Source organism: Periplaneta americana, chromosome 2, assembly GCF_040183065.1.
Source record: "Periplaneta americana isolate PAMFEO1 chromosome 2, P.americana_PAMFEO1_priV1, whole genome shotgun sequence".
NCBI lineage: Eukaryota > Metazoa > Arthropoda > Insecta > Blattodea > Blattidae > Periplaneta > Periplaneta americana.
In genome coordinates, this window is record NC_091118.1 from 44,211,672 (window position 1) to 44,235,425 (window position 23,754).

Sequence of the window (23,754 nt, forward strand, 5' to 3'; positions counted from 1 at the left end):
CCGGTGACCTAACAGTTCCCCACCCCCGAAAGCCAATGGAAACTATTGTGTTGCATTGTTTCTAGCAACTGTCACCATGAAATTCTCAGCCGAAAGACGTCCTATGGAACGAGCTGCTAAGCAAAATTCTCAGTACCACCAACAGCGAAGCGCAGCTACGTCATTTTTTTAAAGAAAAGAATGGAACAAGCATTTAGCCTATATTTAACTTCAGTTAAAATGTTTCTTATTCAAACTGTGATTATAACATTGCGAAGACAACGAAATGCGGATACAGTATCGGAAATTGATACTGGCATAAAAAAGCAGTATTATTTACGAACATTCATGGAAAATATCGACATTAGTGCCGAGAGGAAAAGTGTCGGCAGAAAATAATCTGTACTAAGTATCGAACAGAAAATATTGATTTAAATAACATTATTATAAAAAGAAATGTACTGATAATGGTACTGAAACGAAAGTATAAATACTGCTGTCGAAAGAGAAGTATCGATACTACTGCCGATAGAAAAAATAACAGTGGCGTTTGTGGTGGAAGAGGAAGAGGTGGCGGTGATGAAAGAGGAGATGGTGGTGGTAGCGGTGAAGGTGAAAGAGGGACTGTAATAGTGGTAGTGGTGGTGATGGTGGTGGTGGTGATGATGTCAAAAGAGGTGGCGGTGGTGAAGATGAAGGCAGAGATGAAAGGTGGCAGTGGAGGTGAAAGAGGTGACGGTGGAGGTCAAAGGTGTGACGGTGGAGGTAAAATATATGAGGGTGGAGGTAAAAGATGTGACGTTGGAGGTGAAAGATGTGACGGTGGAGGTGAAAGATGAGGTGGAAGTGAAAGATATGACGGTGGAGGTGAAATATGTGACGGTAGAGGTGAAAGATGTGACGGTGGAGGTAAAAGATGTGACGGTGGAGGTGAAAGATGTGACGGTGAAGGTCAAAGATGTGTCGGTGGAGGTGAAAGATGTGATGGTGAAGGTAAAAGATGTGACGGTGGAGGTAAAAGATGTGACGGTGGAGGTAAAAGATGTGACGGTGGAGGTGAAAGATGTGACGGTGGAGGTGAAAGATGTGACGGTGGAGGTGAAAGATGTGACGGTGGAGGTAAAAGATGTGACGGTGGAGGTAAAAGATGTGACGGTGGAGGTGAAAGATGTGACGGTGGAGGTGAAAGATGTGACGGTGGAAGTGAAAGATATGACGGTGGAGGTGAAATATGTGACGGTAGAGGTAAAAGATGTGACTGTGGAGGTGAAAGATGTGATGGTGAAGGTGAAAGATGTGACGGTGGAGGTGAAAGATGTGACGGTGAAGGTAAAAGATGTGACGGTGGAGGTAAAAGATGTGACGGTGGAGGTAAAAGATGTGACGGTGGAGGTGAAAGATGTGACGGTGGAGGTGAAAGATGTGACGGTGGAGGTGAAAGATGTGACGGTGGATGTGAAAGATGTGATGGTGAAGATAGATGTGACGGTGGAGGTAAATGATGTGACGGTGCAGGTGAAAGATGTGACGGTGGAAGTGAAAGATGTGACGGTGGAAGTGAAAGATGTGACGGTGGAAGTGAAAGACGTGATGGTGAAGGTAAAAGATGTGACGGTGGAGGTAAAAGATGTGACGGTGGAGGTAAAAGATTTGACGGTGGAGGTGAAAGATGTGACGGTGGAGGTGAAAGATGTGACGGTGGAACTGAAAGATATGACGGTGGAGGTGAAAGATGTGACGGTAGAGATGAAAGATGTGACGGTGGAGGTAAAAGATGTGACGGTGGAGGTAAAAGATGTGACGGTGGAGGTGAAAGATGTGACGGTGGAGGTGAAAGATGTGACGGTGGAAGTGAAACATGTGACGGTGGAAGTGAAACATGTGACGATGGAGGTGAAATATGTGGCGGTAGAGGTGAAAGATGTGATGGTGAAGGTAAAAGATGTGACGGTGGAGGTAAAAGATGTGACGGTGGAGGTGAAAGATGTGACGGTGGAAGTGAAAGATGTGACGGTGGAAATGAAAGATGTGACGGTGGAAGTGAAAGATGTGACGGTGGAAGTGAAAGATGTGTCGGTGGAAGTGAAAGATGTGACGGTGGAAGTGAAAGATGTGACGGTGGATGTGAAATATGTGACGGTAGAGGTGAAAGATTGACGGTGGAGGTAAAAGATGTGACGGTGGAGGTGAAATATGTGACGGTGGAAGTGAAACATGTGACGGTGGAGGTGGAATATTTGACGGCGGTAGTGAAAGAGGTGGTGGTAGAAGTGAAAGAAGTGACGGCGACGGCGACGGTGACGGTGACGGTGAAAGAAGTGACGGTGATGGCGGAAGAGATGGCGTCGGTGGTGGGGGTACAGTGGTGGTGGAAGAGATGGCAGTGATAGAGAGGGGTGATGGTGAAGGAGATAGTGAAGATGACGGTGGTGGCGAAAGAGGTGACGGTTGTGAAGGAGGTGGTGGTGGAAGAGGTGGCGGCGATGGTTGTGGTGGTAGTGGCGACAGTACTGGTGGAGCAGGTGGTACCAGTAGTGGTTGTGGTGGTGGAAATGGTAGTAGTGATGATGGTGGTGAAAGAGGTGGTGGCGAAGGTAGAAGTGAAGTGGTGGTGGTGGTGGTGGTGGTGGTGATGGTGGTTGTGGTGGCGATGGTAGTTGTGAAGGAGGTGACCTTGGTGATTGTGGTGATGGTGTTTGTGGCTAGGTAGTGGTGAAGGTGGTGGCAGTAGCGAAGATAGTGGTGAAGAAGGTGGCCGTGGTGGTAATTACGACTGTAGTTGTGAAGGTGGTGGTGGTGGTGGGGTTTCGGTGGCGGTAGTTGTGAAGGAGGTGGCTGTGATGTTGGTTGTGGTGACGGTAGTGATGAAGGAGGTGGCGGTGGAAGCGTCGGTAGTATTTTTTAGTTGGTTATTTAACGACGCTGTATCAGCTACTACAGTAGGTTCTTTAGCATCGATGAGATTGGTGATAGCGGGATGATATTTGGGGAGATGAGGCCGAGGATTCGCCATAGATTACCTTGCATTCACATTACGGTTAGGGAAAACCTCGGAAAAAACCCAACCAGTTAATCAGCCCAAGCGGGGATCGAACCCGCGCCCGAACGCAACTTCAGACCGGCAGGCAAGCGCCTTAACCGACTGAGCCACGCCGGTGGCTTCGGTAGTAGTGAAGATGGTTTTTGGTGAAAGACGTGACTATGGTAAAAGCTGTGGCGGTGATGGTTATGAAACTTGTAAGTAATGATGTGAAAGTGTCGGTTATAGTGATATACAGGCTATAGTGGTCCCATTGATGATAGAACTGTAGATGCTGATAACAGTAGTGATAATGGTGATGTGAGTGCTACAGTAGCACAAGTGTCGGTAGTATTAGAAATGGTGTTAATAATAGTAATAGTGGTATTGAGGAAAGTTGTGATAGGGACGGAAGTAGTGTTTAATACAAGTGATGTGATAGTAGTGTGATAGATGCGAGACGTAAACATTGCATTCAACAGTTTCGTATAAAATCAGAATGTAGACGAAATGCTGTGTATGTACGACAAAACCAATGCTGCCTCACTTCTACAATGTTAAGTCCGCCCCGCTGCAACCTCCTTGGCTCCGAGTCCTGAGGGCTATACCCCCTTCCTGCCTCACCGCGCCATTGCGATCCCTCTTCCCTCAAAACCACGTGTGTGGTCCAGCGAGAGCTGCCGTAGAAAGGAGATGGAAGAGACTCCGTTGCTTAGCAACGCGTGCCGCCTGAGAACCAATCAGATACCTTAGATTCATCAGTTCGGCGATTTTCGTGAGGCTTCGTGCCCGACTGGACGTCTTTTCAGTTATGGCTGAGTTTTAGAAGGATGGACGACGAAGTTGGAGAAAGGATGTTCACTTTAGTTCAGTGCAGAGGTTGGTTGCGTTTGGTACTTCTGACAAGAGTTTCTCTGTGCGGGGTGTGTTGTGGAGGCGAAACGGAAAGATAGAGGTGTCGTGTCTCCAAACGTCTTGTGAATGTGTTGTGCAAGTGAATATGTTTTCGTGTGTACTATAGAAGCGTTCGTCGTAAAAACTTTCACTCGGGAAAGATGTCAATCACGAATGCGCGGTGTTTGAAAAAACTGGGATTTAAACTCAAGAAAGAGAGGGCAGAGGCGTTGCGGTATTTAATCTTTTGAGCAAAATTTTAACAGCATCAAGACTCCTTACTTGTAACGCCTCACAAAATTGTAAGTTTTCACGTTAGAAAACAAAAACAAGACTTTAGCTGGAGCGGCAGTAGTAGTTTGTCTGCGACAGCGATCAGCACTGGAAGAAGATTCAGAAGGCTGTGGAAAAACAGACGCGGCGCTTTTAAACATTCGTGTAAGCCATACTTAACCTAAAACTGGCTTCAAAATAAGTTTTATTTGTGAAATCCGTATGAATTATTGCAATCTAACGCTGGAATGTGTCGTAAAAGAGGTCTAGAATTGTAATTAAAACTGTTAGCACTAGATCAGCACGAACAAAGTTCAATAACTGAGAGATATAACCTATAAACAGTAGAAAGCTTTTAGCGTATCTGTTTTAAACATTATTTATTATAGAATTTATGCTGATAAATTATTCTTAGTGTTAATTTTGAGAGTTTCTTTAAGTGCGTAAAGATATTCTCGCACTTTTTAGTCTTCGGTTTAATTCCCCAAAGCCCCGTTTGTGAATGTCGTTAAACAAACAGGGGATAAACACCCCAACTTCAGCTGTCTAAATGTGGATATTTTGGATATTGAGTTTAATGCCGCAGAAGTGGTGGTGTGAAGAGGGACTGTGCGATCTTGACCAATATGGTGGCTGCTACTGCGAGCACTCTATCGCAGTCGTTCTCGTCTTCTCAAAGGCCCTCGGGCGCCAAAAGACAGCAGCATCATATTAACCACAGCGACGACATCTTCATAAGGACCAGCTGGGCAGATGCTTCGGTAGCGCTAGCACAGATAGACAAGGTGGGTGTAATGTCCCGCATCTTCTTATGCATGTGCTTGAATGCTCGAATTGGTAATTGGGAAGTTCCGATATATTTCTACATATAACATTAGGTTATAAGTCGAAAAATGTAATTCTACATTAAAACATTTATAGACAGAGGTAAACAAATCCCGGGTACCAGCTCGCCATGGCGCCTAAATTTGTTATGGAATTTTAAAAAAATTGCAAGACTTCGAATTCTGGGAAAATTTTAGAACATAGATTGCACCTACCAAATTATGTCTTAAAATACTAAACAGAGCAGATTTGTCTGCGTTTGTCGAATGCGCATCATTATATTTACGAAAAGGCACTTTTCAGTGCCAATAATTTATTTTGTGTGCACAAGGTTTGAATTTTGAAGTAAGAGGGAAAGGGTGCAATCCATGTTCTGGAGTTTATCCCGATTTCTTTTTCATCACTAAAACTAATACACAGGGCCGGGTATTTATGGAGATGGCGAAAATCGACATAATAGATATACAATTTAGATTTTTACTGATCTTTAAGAATTAAGTTATTCTGATTAATAATAACACGGACAAAACAATCACGACAAATCGCGAAATAAAGTTATAATAGCGAAATATGAACACATTCGCGAATTATTACTATTGCGTCGTTTTGTAGGGAATTTCATTTTCTGAGTTTTTTTTCCACTTGAATTTGTTATATCGAAGTAGACTACATTACATGGTATTCCAAGTGTTCTGATTACATTAGTGAACTCAATAGGCGGAGAATTCAACATTTCACTAATAATTTGAAAGTGTTAATTTGAGGACTGCAAGTTTTTTTTTTTTTTTTTTTTTCTTTTTCGTTTTTATTGAATGTGTGTTAAATGCAGTCTCAATCCAACAAATATTGTCTATTGGCCATACCGCACCTTTATCAGAATCCAACAAACCTTTAATATTAATTATTTGAAAAGTAATATTCATACTTAATTAATACTCCATTTCCAAAATAATAGGGTTTACCATTAATCTCCGCCAAGAGTAACAATCAATCTCCAACAATCTCCGCCGACACCAATATTAAAAAACACAAATGATAAAATTATTCTCCATAAATACCTGTCCCTGCTAATACATAATGTCAACAAAAGCAATTTAATTGTAGGTAGAAACAAGTCAATGGCTAAGAAGTGATACCTTATACCTGTGAATTTGCATGTGAATGAGAAAAATGTTTCAAAAATTAATTTCTCTGAAAATAAGCATATTTTTTAAATATACTGCGGCTTTCCAAGCTCTTCTACTGGAGGACAAAATTTTAGTTAACTGTCCTATTTTGTGAGCATAATAATAAAGTAAGTTATTCTAAATAATAATAAGGTAGTTGATCTAAATAACTGTTTTTGTAGATGCGAGGTATCATTTCTCAGACATCGAAGTTCTAAGTGTACCTTTTATATTAATATTTTTATAGGCCTAGGCTATTTCTTTTGTATCTCAAGACAAATGCCAATATACCTTCAGTAAGAATAGAGTGTCTCTGAGAGCGTGTGTTGCACTATATAGATATTTAATATTGTTCAATGTATTTTAGTAAATGTGCTTATATCTCAGTTCGAATGATTTTCTCATTGTATGTGTGGGTAAAATGTGCTGGCTTCTGAAAAAGAGACTGGCTTCCGAAAATTTTTTAAATTTCGTCTATCCCTGCATGTAACATATTAAATAGGCTACAGTTAAGATTATCAGGGGGAGTATGTCTTGTTCTTTGTTAAATCTTCCGTGTCTTGCACAGACTGATAAGAAAAATGGCTCACTTTTATATTCAACTACATAATTCAAGAGTGGGTCTAACATCAAGACTTCAGTCAGTTTAAAGGCGAAGCTAACATATTTCTCCAGAATACTGCAAATTATAATATATAGTGAGATAAGATTTAAATCTTTGCTGAGTTCGCTTAGCAGACTGCGAATACAGAAAAACTATTTCTGTTTAGAGATGGTAAATGAAGCTTGTTTTCTTTGCGTCATTGTCATCATTTTTTAAAGTTAATCAAGAATACGATTTCTCAGACATTATTGCACTATTTGAAATTAATAAAGCGGACATTGGTGGTTTTGCGTTTTAAAAATGTCATAGGCTACTTAAAGGCAAGTCTTAAGTGCAATTATTCATTTGAATTTACGAACTGATAGAAAGTGGATCTAGTCCTTTCTACAAAGCAGTCTGCACTGCAACTGGAAAGAATTAAACCTCGTGTATTTTCTATTCGACTTTCTAACGCAGGTCAGAAAAAAACACAACCACCTAAGAAAAGAAAGAAATGAACTTCTTCCTGATGCTGTTTAAAGTAAACTGTTCCTGAAAAGGGTATTTTAATTTTTTGTGTATAGGTATTTAAGTTATCCTACAGGTGACATAATCGTTACGAAATGGTATGTTTACCAATAAATGCTGTGAATAAAGAAGATTGCTGCATCATTTTATCGGGGTGGACTCCTGTTAATAACATGATAAATAAAAAAAATTTACAAATAAACTCTGTTAAGTTTCTTCAGCTAGCGTTCAGATAATATATTAAAACTGAAAAATATACAGTAGGCTAAAAATTATAAGTCCCTTGCAAGAATATTGCAAATGTAGAATAGAACTGAAACTTATTAAATATATTATTATTATTATTACTATTATTATTATTATTATTATTATTATTATTATTATTATTATTATTATTATTATTATTATTATTATTATTATACACTAATTCTATATAAAGATGCTTTCGACTGCAAAGGTTCTTTAAGTCATCGTAGGCGAGAAATGGCAGACAAATTTTGCCTGGGGCTCTTTATCACAGAGAGATTCATTTAACCTGCAATAAAACTAAGACTCGGATCTCTCAGACTTACGTTTCTTTCGAAAAAAACTAAGCTAAGTTTTTATGTCCTCTGTCGGATTCGAGGTTCGTGAATTTAAACCATGCAGAGCTATAGACATATAAAATCCTTCGCATCGCTTCCTCAGGGAAGGAAATAGGCTAAAGATGTAACTTCGGTGTTGTATATTTATGGATAGTAAGAAAATAAGGTGCTTAGGAAAATATTTGGGGCTAAGAGGGATGAAGTTACAGGAGAATGGAGAAAGTTACACAACGCAGAACTGCACGCATTGTATTCTTCGCCTGACATAATTAGGAACATTAAATTCAGACGTTTGAGATGGGCAGGGCATGTAGCACGTATGGACGAATCCAGAAATGCATATAGAGTGTTAGTTGGAAGGCCGGAGGGAAAAAGACCTTTGGGGAGGCCGAGACGTAGATGGAATTATAATATTAAAATGAATTTGAGGGAGGTGGGATATGATGATAGAGATTGAATTAATCTTGCTCAGGATAGGGACCGATGGCGGGCTTATGTGAGGGCAGCAATGAATGTCCGGGTTCCTTAAAAGCCATAAGTAAGAAAACCCTGTCCCTGACAGAGGGCTCCACGGAAACATTTGTAGGTTGTTTTTCGCCTCTGCATGACCATGCTTAGTTTTGATACTGAATAATTTCTTAATTAAATTAACTATCGTGTATTGTGCTAACCTATTATTCATATCACGTTGATAAAATATTATTATTATTATTATTATTATTATTATTATTATTATATCATTATGATTATTATTAGGCCCATTATTATTATTATTATTATTATTATTATTATCACCATCATTATTTAACCAAGAACAAAAATAAGTGTATGTCACTCTAGGTAGCATAGTGTATCAAAATAGCGGAGATTTAAATAAGGCATTAAGTATGGTACTTAAAGAACGATACTCTGACGAATGGCCTTGATCTTCGACAACTTATTTATCTTACCGCCAGATAGACCGCTCGCTTGCCGGCAAGAGAGTCATATTCTTCTTAACGTAAGCAATTAATTGAACACACTTTCTATGCGGCCTAAAAAATGAATATGGCTAAGTTTCACGTATTTATTTATTTATTTATATATTTATTTATTTATTTAACTACCTAGCTAGTGAGTACAAATTAAATTTATAAAAAAAATGTTTCTAGCTAGTACCGTAAGAGCCAGGCTCGCGTACGGTGTGGTGTTAGTCAACAATATAAATTGTCTAGGCTAATATAGTAGACTATTATTAGGCCTATAGTTCTTAAATTATGAATACATATCTATCAGATCTGGACAATAAATAAAAATGACTGAAAGAAATTGTAAGACGCAGAAATAAATTATCCGAGAACAGTGAAGAAATACACAAAGATATTCCAAATAAAAGAAAGCGTGAGAATGGAGGCCTGTTAGAAAAATAAATTATAGATGAAAAGTTTAAAATCTTAAAAAAGAAAAGAAAAGAAAAAAGACGTCCACCACACATCATCTTAATACTCAACAAATTTTTAAGCAGTAATAGCAATAATAATAATAATATTTACAAATCTCGTCCCTAATTAAGAAAATTATGTGATTTATAATAACTTCATTACCATTATAAGTCACGAGATTAAGTTTCACAGGCCTGCTCTGGTACGATAAAATTGAAACACTTTGTTCTCGAATGCCTAGAAAAATATTCTCTTTCTTGCAGGTCTAAATTATTCAATCATTAGCTTCAGAATACAATCCTTATTCGCTTTGTCAATATGTTTACATATTTTAGTTCAGTATTCTGCCATTTAGTCTTACATTTTTAAACGCTCAATTATTTTCAAGTTATTTTTATTTTTCTTTTTGCATAGGTATATTTGGATGCGTGCTTGTGTAAACATTATGTATGTATAACTGTCGCAATAAACTCTCAGGTTTATAATTTTGGTGTTCTACATGGCATGTTTTCTATTATTCCACACAAATAATTTGTAACTAGTAAGGCGGAAAATAGGCAAGTTTGGAGAATGTGTGGGGATTGCAATAAAGGACTTGCCTTTGGGAAGAAAACTATTAATGACTGTAGTGCATTTTTTTGGGTATCTTCACCGTGTCACAAACGAAAAGGTTTCAAACGTTACAGTGTCACTTATCGGTTTCATTTATGGGCAGTTCTTGGTAACTGATTCATGAAGTCAGTACGTAGCTCAGAAACATTGGATGTATTTATTTTTATGACAAAGAAAAGGAAAAACGTCTCGTACTGTGGTAAACAATGTGAAAGTCTCGTATCGTATCTAAAATTCACCGCTGTTGTCGATTCACACGGCAGATGTATCTGGTCTGTACATACAAGAAGTGGAGTACATTGAGTTTCTATGGTTACATAACACGGGCTGACACTTGTGGTGACGTTCTTATGAATAAATTGACGTGTGGGAAAAACATCATTAAAATACAAGCAATTATGAGAGCAATATTTCACACTTGCCTCCATAAGGGACTTGCTATTAGCTACGGTGACCTTCTGTCCAGGATTTGTGCAACCTTGACCTCATGTATGTGTGGGCAAGGAACTTTGTAGGTATACAAGCTTGTAAACACCTGTCACCCACCGACAGAACATACCGAATAAACGATGTCATGCAAATGACACAGTTTCGTAAAAGTTACAAGCACCAGCTACAAATACATATGATCTGAGTTCGATTCCTTGCATGGGATTGATGTTTCGCAGCGCGTACACGTTAACTAATGTCACCAAAATACCTTTCATTATAACAAATTATCAAAGCCATGCAAATGACACGAACTTTCTCATTATATATATCATCATCTCATCATCATCAGGATATCATCACCATCTTCCTTTGACTGCATTTAGGAGCATAAGGTATCTGTTAGAGCTCTACATAGGACACGATTTCCTGCATCTGCTGTCACTACATTGCATGATCTCTCCATCCTCTCCGCCTCTTCATGCAACAGGGGCGCCCAAACGTTTTCATTTTTAAAGAAGAATCCATGAATAATTATCTAATGAGAGATTTAGAACTATATAGCTTGCTGTGATATGGCTAGGGGTTAGTATCGTCCTAGATCATACATATCCAGATAGCTCGGCCTTATAGGCTTTGACGGTAACAACTTTTGTCAGGTTTACTATGCTACCATCTAGTTTTTACGTAAGGAGTCACGTCATAATTTCCATTTGAATTGAATTACCATTGTACTGCCATCTCGTGTTCGTTTACGGCGAACGGGTGGCGATCCTGGCGGTTGTTCTCTTCAAAGTGCTGCTGATTTTAACATAGGGATGAGCTATCTGTTACATATATGATCTAGGGTTTCATGCAATGTTCGAACATGAGAGGGAATATGAACTTATTACAAACTTCGCCTTACTCTATAGGCATCCAACAATACGTAGAGGTGAAGCATGTAAACAAGAATAACAGAGTTGATTAAAAACCGGTAAGAGGCCATATGTTCGGTTCATATTTACCGAGTCTCTGTAGAACCGAAGCTCGCTTTGCTTTTGTTCAATCTTTCCCCTTCATATTCTGCGCCTCTCTCCTTATTTTCCTCCCCTCCTGCCCTTGTATGCTTCAGTACATTAGGATGTCAGGTACATATCTTGCGAAGTGACGCATAGTAATGAGTACAGGTAATTTTTGTTGTTACTAATATTATTAATCATTCATAAAAATATTAGTATAATTAAATCAAACAAAATATAATTTTGCTCGACCATACTATAATACGCTCTTTACGTGTCACGTAACTACCTTAATAACATACACTAGAGTACTGCTATTCATTATGTTATTCTAACTATCGATTTCCAACTAAGCATATGCGATATTGATTAACATCGTATGCGCAACATCCCGCAAGCCTTGAAAGGAGTAATCCAAAGTGACAGGCACAAACTGCACAAACAACATGTATTTAAAATAAAATAAATTCTGGTCATGTTAGTTTTAATATTCTAATTAACTGAGTTAATTTCCTGTGCCTTAATGTATGATTCTTTGAGGTTAAAATCGTTTAACCAAAGCCCTGCAAAAAATCAATAACTACGGCGTACACGCAAAAGTGCTCGTGCCTGCCATCTGTTGCACTACACGTGAACACGCTGAAAAAACATTCATGGCCACCGTTTCATTATCAGCAAAGTAACAAAATAACATATTTGTAAAAAGAAACTCAAAACTTAGACATTCAATTGTGGTCGAACAAAACGTCGTATGTATCTTGCCTATAAGGGTAAGTAATTAAGACGCTCGTATGAAAATTATGAAACTCGCTTACGCTCGTTTCATAAACTTACTCGTGTCTTACTATCATTATAGGTTCATTATATAATATACTATTTAAAAATTATTATGTTCATAGTACCGACTATTATCATACAATGTTCAAATATGAAAAAGGAAACCAAGACATTACAAACTCCATTTTATTTCACATGAAAAACTAATCGCAAGGTATGTGTTCATATCTTTAAGCGGTTTAAAACGTGAAAGGATGGGAGAGGAGGACAGCAAATACTTTCATAACATGGTGGAACGAACATGACAGCCCTCCTACTGCAGCGAATATCAAACTTCGTCATTCTCAACCCCATAAACCAAACATAGTTGGTTATAAACGACGTTACTGTGTAGTATGAAAATGAAATAATTTATTCTGTTTATTAACAGATTGGTATATATTATAAGCAAAAATAATGTAAAGCATGAAAAATTAATATTTTATTTATAAGCAGGTTGGGTATCATAAGTTATAAATGATGTGTAATGTAAAAATATATATTTCTGCGAGTGTTTACCATAATATGCAGGAGGGGAGAAGTTGAGGTACGAATTGGAGGGTTGCGCGGCAGTGTAACTCGAATGCTAAGTGATAGAGCATTCCCAGTTACATCAAACAATTAGTAACGAATCAAGCTACAATCTAAATTGAGCAACAATCAGCAGATGAGAAATTAAATTGGAAAAATTCGCGAGTGAAGTTCATAATGTTATAATAGTAGTTATTTATTTGTGCTTACCCAACTACATACAACTTCACAAGATATGTTCTATAATCCTTACCGCAGCTAAAGCATTAAGGAGGAGGGGAGAGGAGGAGAAATCGAGGCGCAAATCCCAACGAATATTATACTGGGTATTCAGTTCAAAGTGTGTCATGGCTCACTGTATGCCGTCATGTGGCTAGCCGATAAGCCTAGAGAATTCAATCTTCCTACACTTCCGCAGAGGTGTATAACCTATGAGGCAGAGAAGTTGCCTAGCAAGTACTGATTTCATTCTGAAGAGTACGTACCGATACGTACGGTAACGCCGGTAGTGGCAGGAATGTTAACTGTTTGGAAATACGTACTGTCGGGATATGGGGAGAGGGTTAAGACGATTACTTACGTATTTGTTGACATTAACTTCGACGATCAACATGGACACGGAGCATTTGATTTGTGTTGTGGAATGTCACCGTACGCAACCGATGATAACAAATACCCTGCGTACGACTTGCCGGCGCAAAACACAGTTCGAAAGAGGTTATGGTAGCACACAGACCGTACAGACCGCCATCTGTTGCTACGACGTTCAAGTTATACCGTACACGTTCTCAAGTTCAGATTGAAGAACGCCTTAAATAATAGGCAACTTCTCTAACATATAAGCTGAAACTCGCTTCAAATCGGTGACCCAACAACAGTGGCGTCATGACACACTTTGAAATGAACACCCAGTAGAGCAGCGGTGACCAAAACTTGAGCTGCAGTGATTACATGCGATAGACAGCCTATGAAGTAAGAAGACGGAGGAAAGGTACTTGACATGAAAACTACAACCAGTGGTGGTTCCTGTACAATCCCGCGGATAAAAATCTCAAACTTTGCTGTATCAGTAACGTCACTGCTGTCATCAAGAGCCAGTGAATAATATACGATTTTTCTTGCTTCTTTTTTAACCTTCCTCTTGAATATAATCAGGAATTTTCTAAATTCTTCTCTCGATACTTGGTCGAGAAATTCGTAGTTTCTCAAAATTAAAAACTTCTTATTAACTAGTTACTTAAGCTATTTTAATCATTACTCTTTTGAGAAGTTCTGTTCTATTAAAAGGCTTTAGAGCACGAGATATTTCAAAGCCCATTAGATAGCTGACTTCCTTACATTTATTTATCTCATCTTTCTCTTCCTGGCCATGATTTAAGATATGTCAATTCCTGGCGTTTAACAGTTCATTGGCACATAATATTGGATCATTTTTTCTACAATATTATTATTATTATTATTATTATTATTATTATTATTAAATGAATAACTAATAAATAGTTACCCTCATCTAAAGATGAAGAAGATTAAAATTGCGATAAAACCTAATAATTTTATTCGTCTATGGAGAAGATCTAAAAATATCAGCATTCATGCTCGTACAGAAGAATGATAGAAACACATACTTAGTGGTCAATAATAATAATAATAATAATAATAATAATAATAATAATAATAATAATAATACATTATTCAGCGTGGTAATTAATGTTTCTAGATATTCCTAATTAAACCGTTGAGCAAAGTAAACATATTACATTTTGTCCGACAGAACGACAAAAAAGTTCCCCTTCTCATTCTTTACGAAACCACCTCTTACTGCTTGTAGAGACAGAGTTTGTAGAGCGACATGATACCGCCACTGCTTACCTTCAGTACGTGAATGAAAAACATGGCAATGTACAGGAAACTCCTCGTACCCGTTTGAATGTCTGTGATTACACGATGTAATCATGACACCCGTTTTGGCCACCGCTGCTATAGAGTAACAGCTCAGAAGCAAACCTCGGTCTTCGGGAAACTCGACAAAACTGTACCGAAAATAGCGCCTGTAATGCACGACGCTACTAGCTGTTTAAGCAGAGAAGGGAACAAAATCGGACAAAACACTTTCCCACCTCAAGGAAAAAAGAAAACAAAGATAAAACTGATAAAATATGGTTAGAACGTGACTTCGTGTTATACCTACAATTTTCCTTAGAACTATATGTGGTAAAAATATGGGACTTGGGCTGACAGGTTCAGTGAAAAGAGACGTTTTGAAATGTGTCGGTCTGTAGCCCACCCCCATCACGAAGGGAACTTTGTCGACGAAGTATCAAACAGAACTATGTGTCTGCTCCACGGTTAGGAGTCCGGCTAACTGCAGACAGATGTGCCATTGAATCCCCACAATCATTAATTAGCTCATGTGGGAATTTTCCTTCATGCCATGCACACAGACTTTCATTTTCAATTTCTTTCCTCTTTTTAAGAAAAGTAGCCAATGTAGATCCTGTGAAAATTCATATCTTTGTGAAACTGTTGTCTGTTCCATTTCTTCATCCAAATCTTTAAATGCGGCCAATTTAGTTTTCAAACTTATTGATTTCCGTTTAGCAGAAGCCATCGTCATGCCTAATTTCCTCCTTACTCCCACCTTGTCACCTGTACATTGGGAAATAGGAAGACTGGTTACACGTCCACCCCTTCGTAGAAATTCCTACTCTCGGTTCAAGAATATTTTATCTGCTACCGTCCGCAAGACTAAGCTGCCGATTTACGAAAAACCTCGAAATTAAATATTCATATCGTTGTAACAGGATGTTTCTAAAATTAGGCCTACTTCATCACTACAGTGAGGGATAATGTTAATGTTATGTTTTATTTAACGACGCTCGCAAATGCAGAGGTTATATCAGCGTCGCCGAATGTGCCGGAATTTTGTCCCGCAGGAGTTCTTTTACATGCCAGTAAATCTACTGACATGAACCTGTCGCATTTAAGCACACTTAAATGCCATCGACCTGGCCCGGGATCGAACCCGCAACCTTGGGCACAGAAGGCCAGCGCTAGACCAACTCGCCAACCAGGTCGACTGTGAGGGATATATTTTAATGTTATATATACAGGAAATTTGCCGAGACCATAGATCAATATCGTTTAATGCGGGTTTATCGTTATATCGATCTTCGTTGTACGGAGGTTTGACTGTATAATAGGCCTATATCGGTCGTCCAGTTCAAAAGTGCGACAACTCAAAAATTGCCATTTTTTAGTTATTTATACTGAAAGCCCCTTTCGGAGCTCTTTCAGATTCAGAATTGAGATAAGTCATATTTACTACCGAAAAGAAAAAAAAAACTAAATAAACTGCTTTAGAAGTAATTATAACTATGGACTTTACTAATTCATTATTAGTGCATTTCGAAATGTATTAATAATGAACTGGAAGATTGTGATATACTCGTCCTGAATACTGACTCATTTCTAATTCTCGTGGTTATGAACCAGAACTCTGCTCCTTTCTAAGTGATTCATTTGAAACTTTCAACTGAGGATATCTCAAAACTTGTTTTTTTAGTTCTCGCACTTTTGAACTAGACGATCGATATAGGCCTAATGAATTCTTCTATTTTTTTCTTTCAATTCTGAGTAGGCCTACCCAACCTTCCTTGTATAAGCGAAATCGTCTAGCTTGCACTTGCACGGTTCTTATCGTATGACGTCAACATTTCCGTTACACGCATTTCATCTGAAAACTGCCATCTATCGGTCGATGCAATAACGAAAACAATGGTGCTGCTCCTATAATCAACATTAGAAACTTCATCATACACATTGTTACACATTTTTCCAATTGTAGGTCGAATATACACGTTTCGCGTTAGTTCATCTCGCCGAACAAATTGTATATATCTTGACTTGTTCCACATCTTTAAATCTTCAATGCCAATACAAGAGAAATACAATAAATGAAATGAAAACTAAAAATAAACATACTTCTCCATACTAATTACAAGTGTGTGAGAACTTACAGTACGGTACATGGCATGTCGCATTGTGAAACTATGCGTACTTGGGAAGTAGTTGATTTTCCACCCTCCGTGCGTTACTACTGTCACGTGACATGCAAGATAAGGCTACGTCAAGAGAGAAGCACAATCTACTGCAGGTCAAGGTCTACTCAACACGTTGTGTCTGCTGAGTGGAAATTATATACTCAATTTCTGGTAATCATTTATTCAACCTTTAATTCTGCACCTTCACAGTTAGTAAGGGCAGCGCTTCTCCCCTCCCCCCCCCCCCGTTCTAGTTGTCCGTTGTGGAGATCTAAAAATACGTGCAGTTATGGAGAGGTTTTAATATGAGCCCATTTACAGTTTCTGTTTGCTTTTATGTCGCAATTCAATTTAAGTTTCTTTTAAAAAACAACCATAGTCCAAAAAAAATGAGATATTAAGCATGTGGTGAGCGTATTGTAGCCGCCATCAATTGAATTAGCTGTTAGGGGAAAAAACACCAGTCCTATGTTATTGGAATGGATTTTTCACTGGTTTTCATAAAACAACCATAGTAAAAAAATACAAATTTGAGATATTAGGCATGTGGTGAGCGTATTGTAGCGGCCATCTACTGAATTAGCTGTTATTGGGGGGGGGGGGGGAAGTCCAATGTTATAGGAATGGATTTTTTCATTAGTTTTCATAAAACAACGGTAGTCCAAAAAAAATGCAAATTTGAGATATTCAGCATGTGGTGAGCGTACTGTAGCGGCCATATACTGAATTAGCTGTTGGTGAAAAAAAAACACCACAGTGTTATGTTATAGGAATCGATTTTTTTTATTGGTTTTCATAAAACAACCGTAATATAAAGACTTATTTTTGTGAAAACAGCCATTGTCCAGGACGATGGTAGCATTTACAAATATCCCATTCATATCTTGAAACATTCATCCATTCATACTTACTTACTTACTGGCTTTTAAGGAACCCGGAGGTTCATTGCCGCCCTCACATAAGCCCGCCATTGGTCCCTATCCTGAGCAAGATTAATCCAGTCTCTATCATCGTATCCCACCCACCTCCCTCAAATCCATTTTAATATTATTCTCCCATCTACGTCTCGGCCTCCCCAAAGGTGAAACATACATCCATACAATTTTAAACTGTAGTAGACTGGCAGTACTGCTTTTTATGTAGGCTACGCAGCAAAAGCCACTTCAGAGAAAGTACTTTAGCACGAGAATTGTTGTATTAGTTAGGGAGTCACCTCTAGGTGCAAAAGTAACTCCATGGCAGAAACGTAAGCAATGAAAGGAGAAGAAACGGGATATAATGAAGAAAGAAAAGACTAAAGGAGAAGCACACTTCAATCACAACAGAGTATTTGTCTTAAAACAACCATTGTCCACGGTTGCCTACATTACACATCGAGAGTTCAGGATGACAAGGTTCTATCTAGTGTTTAATAAATTTTACAGGAGAGCATTTTAAAAGTTTGGTTGTTAATAAAATCAATGCAGATAAGAACCTTTTCAAACTAAATTTATCACGAAAAATAATTGAGATATCAACATATAATTTATATGGTAGATAGCTGTGAAGTAGCAGAATTCAATGCAACAAAAATCTCAATTTTGACAAAAAAAATTTCAGATAGAACCTTGTCATTCTGAGCCCGCGACATGTATTTCTATGAGATAATTTAAGTTACAAATGTACTTCAGTTTTCCCAAGTTTCTACATCTTAAGAAACGGCATGATGAGTTTCATACTTGAAGTGCCAACAATACCCATGCCAGATAATTTTTTGTTTCTCCTGAAAATTTATGTTTCTGGAATGTGGTTGTTTTTCCAAAAAATAAAAAAATAAAAACTTGAATTGTTTAGGCGCTTATGGTATTTCCTTCGTCTTAGTCGCTCTGAACAAGTCTGATTCGAAGTGATGTAGGCCTACATCTTGGAAGGGAAAGTAATTCCTCAGCTATTCGGAACCAAACCAATATTCGTATAATAGTTTTCACTAAAAATCACCTAGTGTTTACTCAAAAACACCTCAGATATAACTTCTAAAGTGCGGTCCACACTTCGTGAATCATCCTGTACATGTTGACTTAGCAACACTTTTTGCAAACCCTGTACAAAAAGCAATGATCATAAAATTATATAGCCTTGTAAACTCAATCACCTAAAGCCATTCGCTTAATCAGATAATTGTCAATTATTCGTTGGTAAAGTAAAAATTATCAGTATTAAAATAATTACGCTTAATTCAAAGTCTTAGAGAGTTAATTTAAGTTTAAAATTGGGAAAGGAGATGTGTGTAAGAGAGATTCATTGCTGATAAAATATGTTTAATTACTTATAAAAATTAATTGCCGGTCTTTATTACCGGTCTTAATTCTCTTTATATCAGCTTTAGAAAAAAAAACTTAATTGCCCCGAGGCCGAGAAACGGTTTTAAAATATCAAGTGAAAGACTTCTTGGGTACACTAAACTCTCATCTGTTTGCTATCTTTGCTCCTTCGTCTCGCTTGAGAAATTGCAATAAACTGATAGAATCTCTTTGAGGCTCCATTGTTGACATAGTTCTCTTTTGCAACGTTAGATGTTTAATTAATTCTTGGTTAATGTTTAACGTCCAATTTCAACAACATGCCCTATTCACAAACGGTAACAAAATAAAAACAATCTAATATGGATTAAAATTCCAGAAGTAAATTTTAAAGGAACTCAAGTTCTCATTATCTTCACTATGTTTCGTATCTGCACAAAAATAAAGGTTAAAGACTGATACAAATCTCGTGTGTTTAGTATAATATATTTATCTTTTAATTTGGATTTAAAAATTTCGATAAACTGATACCTGCTTGATGGCAAGAAAAGAAACTTATTCAACAGTTGGATACTCTTAATCACTAAATTTAAATTATCAATTTTTAGTTTTCCTTCCATTAGCCATTTAAATCCAAACTTCGAGTGAGCCATCGTCGCCGACCATAGGCACTTGCATAATATCACAGTCTACTATATACAGTCACGAAGCTTGAGTTTTGAGGGTGCTAGAAACAATAGACTGTGACGATACTATTTTGCATTGCCTGTAATGAGGCGATATTAGCGATCCTAGTGGTGAGCAACTATCTAATGTTTGCATATTTACTACTTATTGAGCTTCGCGACTGTATATACTAGACTGTGTTAATATCTTCCAAGAGAGATGGCATCACCACAAATGTCCAACTGAAAGCAAAACGTCCATAACATATATTCTAATGGAGCCTAAACTTTCTCTCGGATTAAAACTGGATAATCCTGCAGTTTCGTCCTGAAAATGAAATCCTGGAGCATGTAGTTGACGGTTTCATCACTAAGATGTCTGTACCGTCTGCATATAATTTAAGCAAGTAAATAACCTATTTTTTTGTGTATGTAAGTTTTTCATAAAAATGTATGATGAAGATATACTGTAATTCGTTTTATCATTTACGCTCAAATTGTAAGTTCTTTGGTATATAACCTTGAAATGCATTGAATCTAAGCTTTTTTTTTTCTGAAAATTGGTATTCTCCTCTATAGGGTACTATCGAAGCATTTTCTTAGAGTACCAAAATGGTTACTTTCAAGTCATAATGCTTTAGTGAAAGTTTTTGCAACACTAACTCCGGGGGTAAAAGGCGGTCAGAGCGTGGTGCCGACCACACCACCTCATTGTAGTGCCGAGGTCATGGAAAGCATGGGGCTCTACCTCCATGCCCCCCAAGTGCCTTCATGGCATGTTACGGGGATACCTTTACCTTTTACCTTACCTCAGCACTGGTACCATCGTTGAGAGTTGAACCGACAAATACACTCTTGCAAGCCACCAACAAACTTTTATAATAATTTCCCTTTCCTGCATTCTTAACACAATTTTCCTTTCCAGTTCGAGAACTAGATATCCAAATATTTCTTGGTAAATATTTATTTAACGTCGCTTTTCAAGAAAATTTATCATTCGATTTTAATAACTTCTACTTGTAATAATAAGTAGGACCTATTCATGGAATTTAATGGCAGAAAAACAAATTACAATTCTCAGGGAAAATTATTTTTTATTACCGTAATTATTCTCTTCATATCAGCTGAAGAAAGAAATTTCCACGGGGAACTTTACACTCACACAGATCCAGTAGCGGCTGGTGGTCAAAATAATGAGTGTGCTACAATCTCTATATCTGCCAACTGTATACACTTATATGTATTTATCTTCATTTGAGACTCGCCTAGTGACGAAATATGAAGTCCATACGACGTTCCTTCCTACTGCAGAACTTGTCATTTACCCTGGTGTTAAACCCCTCCATCTTGGACATCATACTCTTTTCTATTGACAGTATTGCAAGAGCAGTGAGACGATCCTGAGACATAGTGTTCCTTAAAAACGTTTCTATGCGTTTCAAGAAAGAAAAACATCTTTCTGCCTACGCAGTGGTCATTGGTGTTGTAACCAAAACATTTAACAACTTCGTTACTTCACAGAATGGATCCTGTAAATTGTTGGAGACTATGTATTGTAACAATTAAACAGCTCCATCTACAGACGTGGACAAATTATTAGCAAACGTGAAGATTTTTATTATATATTTTTACAAAATATGATTCTTCAATTTAGACTACAGTTGACATTTTTGTGTATTTCCAAATTATTAGCAAAATTAAAGATTTGTAGTGTATATTTTTCAAAATTTAACTCCTCAATTTGGACTACATTTGATATTTTTGCATATTTACAAATTATTAGTAAAACTGAAGGTTTTTATTGTATATTTTTAGAAAATTCGATTCTTCAATTTGGACCACAGTTGACATTTTGGATATTTCCAAATAATTAGCAAAACTGAAGATTTTTGTTTTTGTATTTTTACAAAATTTGACTCTTCAATGCAGTTGATATTTTTGCTAATTTACAAATTATTAGCAAAATTGAAGATTTTTATTATATGTTTTTACAAAACCTGACTCTTCAATTTAAACTACAGTTGACATTTTTGCATATTTCTGTCTCCTGTAATGAAGGAAATATGCAAAATTTTCAACTGTACTCTAAATTGAAAAGTAAAATTTTGTAAATAGAATTATCATAAAAAATCGTCAATTTTATTAATAATTTGTCCACGTCTGTATATTTCGAAAGTCGGGTCTTCCTTATAGAATTCTTAAGTAATGTCTTTAACACTCCTTGTTCAGTATAGTATAGCTGTTGGCAGCAACTTCAACAAGTAGATGGCAGCAGCAGTCGGACACTTGAATTACCAAATACATTGTAAATAGTTCCGAGTTCTTCCACAAACAAGTATTCTTTCGTTACGATTTACTTTTGCAATCTCCAAGCTGTGTCGTGCTGAAGCTGACTACATCACTTTCCCGCGTAAAAATAGCCAATCAGAGCAGTGATTTCAGCTTCGCACATGCGCATAACTGTCTATATTCTCATGTGGAATTTTGAGTAGCACACCGAACCCCTTGAGACACCGAAGAGCGAAGACTAAACACTCTGTAACGCGTCATGAACATAACCACGGGAAATTGTCAAATGACAAAGCCAATACTATGGTATTGCAAAAACATTATTTGAGTAAAAATTATTATTGTGCTGTAGCACTGTAGCACATAAGTTCTGGCCGATCCTGTACAGATCTAATCTACGTAGTAAGTTATACAGAGTGTACGGTAAATCTAATAAAGTGGCGTGGTGATTTAGTTTACGATAATTAATCTTCTTTTATTTTATTTTATTTTAGTAGGTTATTTTACGACGCATTTTCTTTTATTTTAGTAGGTTATTTTACAACGCTTTATCAACAGCTTAGGTTATTTAGCGTCTGAATGAGATGAAGGTGATAATGCCGGTGAAATGATTCCGGGGTCCATCCACCGAAAGTTACCCAGCATTTGCTCATATTGGATTGAGGGGAAAACCCCGGAAAAAACCTCAACCAGGTAACTTGCCCCGACCGGGAATCAAACCCGGGCCACCTGGTTTCGCGGCTAGACGTGCTAACCGTTACTCTACAGGTGTGGACTAATTAATCTTCTTACTCTACCACTTCAATATATCGATAAATCAAGCTAATGTTATAAGGTTTAACATACGAATTCAATATTTCGTACAACAGTGACTTATAGGCCTACTTGAAATTTATTTCACATATAGTAGGTAGGTAAATTTGACATTGAATTCATGTAGAAAATGTGTCATTATGCAGTATATCACAATTTGCAGACTAGGATAGAAATGACAAGTTAGGCTACGCTTAGGCTTCATTTTGCAGTAAGGGAAAAATAAAATGGTGTCATAGTAGCTAATAGTTAATAAAAGTTAGTAAAAGATCAGGATACTAAATATTCAACAAGGACGCATCTCAACTATTACTTTAGCTGTATAATTATCTTGGTCATACCCGACCCCCTTTTCATCGTTAAGATGAATTGGTTATTTCATATATGTGTAAAACTTTTATAGGCCTATAGTCGTAACAGGTAAGAAGAGGCGATATCGTGGTAATAATGTGGTATGATGGTGATGGTGAGACGCTGGTAATGTAGTAGTATAGACCATTCGTTATCTCGTGAAACCTACCTGCGTATAAGGGGAAGAAGAAAGTGGCCTGGGAAGCTTCCCCCCCTCGCTACGCTATCACTCGCAGCTAGCTAGCTCACATACCCCCACCATAAGATTCCTACTATAAGCTACGGCGCATACTTGAATTTGGTTTCACGAGATAACGAATGATATATAGTAGCTACTAAAATTGTGTTATTTTTATGCTATTACATACAATTTATAGTTTAGTTTTGATGTTATATTAAATTACTGTGTATGTTCAAAAGTACTAGAAACTTTCAACTTATCTAACAAGAAATCTATTCCATTTTATAGACTATAAGCTGGGCTTACAGTGAAAGACCTGCCCTTGGGCAGAACACTATGAATGAATGTGTTAGGCCTACATATGCATACGTTACATAAATACACATAATATACATCACAAAGAGACCTTTTATGCTTCCAAGAGACGAGCCGTATCGCAAGTAGGTCGCTGGTCTCTTTATGATCAGTTTGTGGT

General features: G+C 37.4%; 1 protein-coding gene across 1 annotated transcript in view; it reads left to right on the forward strand.

The window, feature by feature from the left end:
• The first annotated feature begins 3,819 nt into the window (after nt 1-3,819).
• ptc (protein patched) overlaps nt 3,820-23,754 on the forward strand; it is a 249,300-nt gene continuing 229,365 nt past the window's right edge. The window contains exon 1 of the mRNA XM_069816572.1: nt 3,820-4,950. Within this exon, the coding sequence (XP_069672673.1) occupies nt 4,792-4,950 (159 nt within the window). The 5' untranslated portion in view covers nt 3,820-4,791. The remainder of the gene's footprint in view (nt 4,951-23,754) is intronic.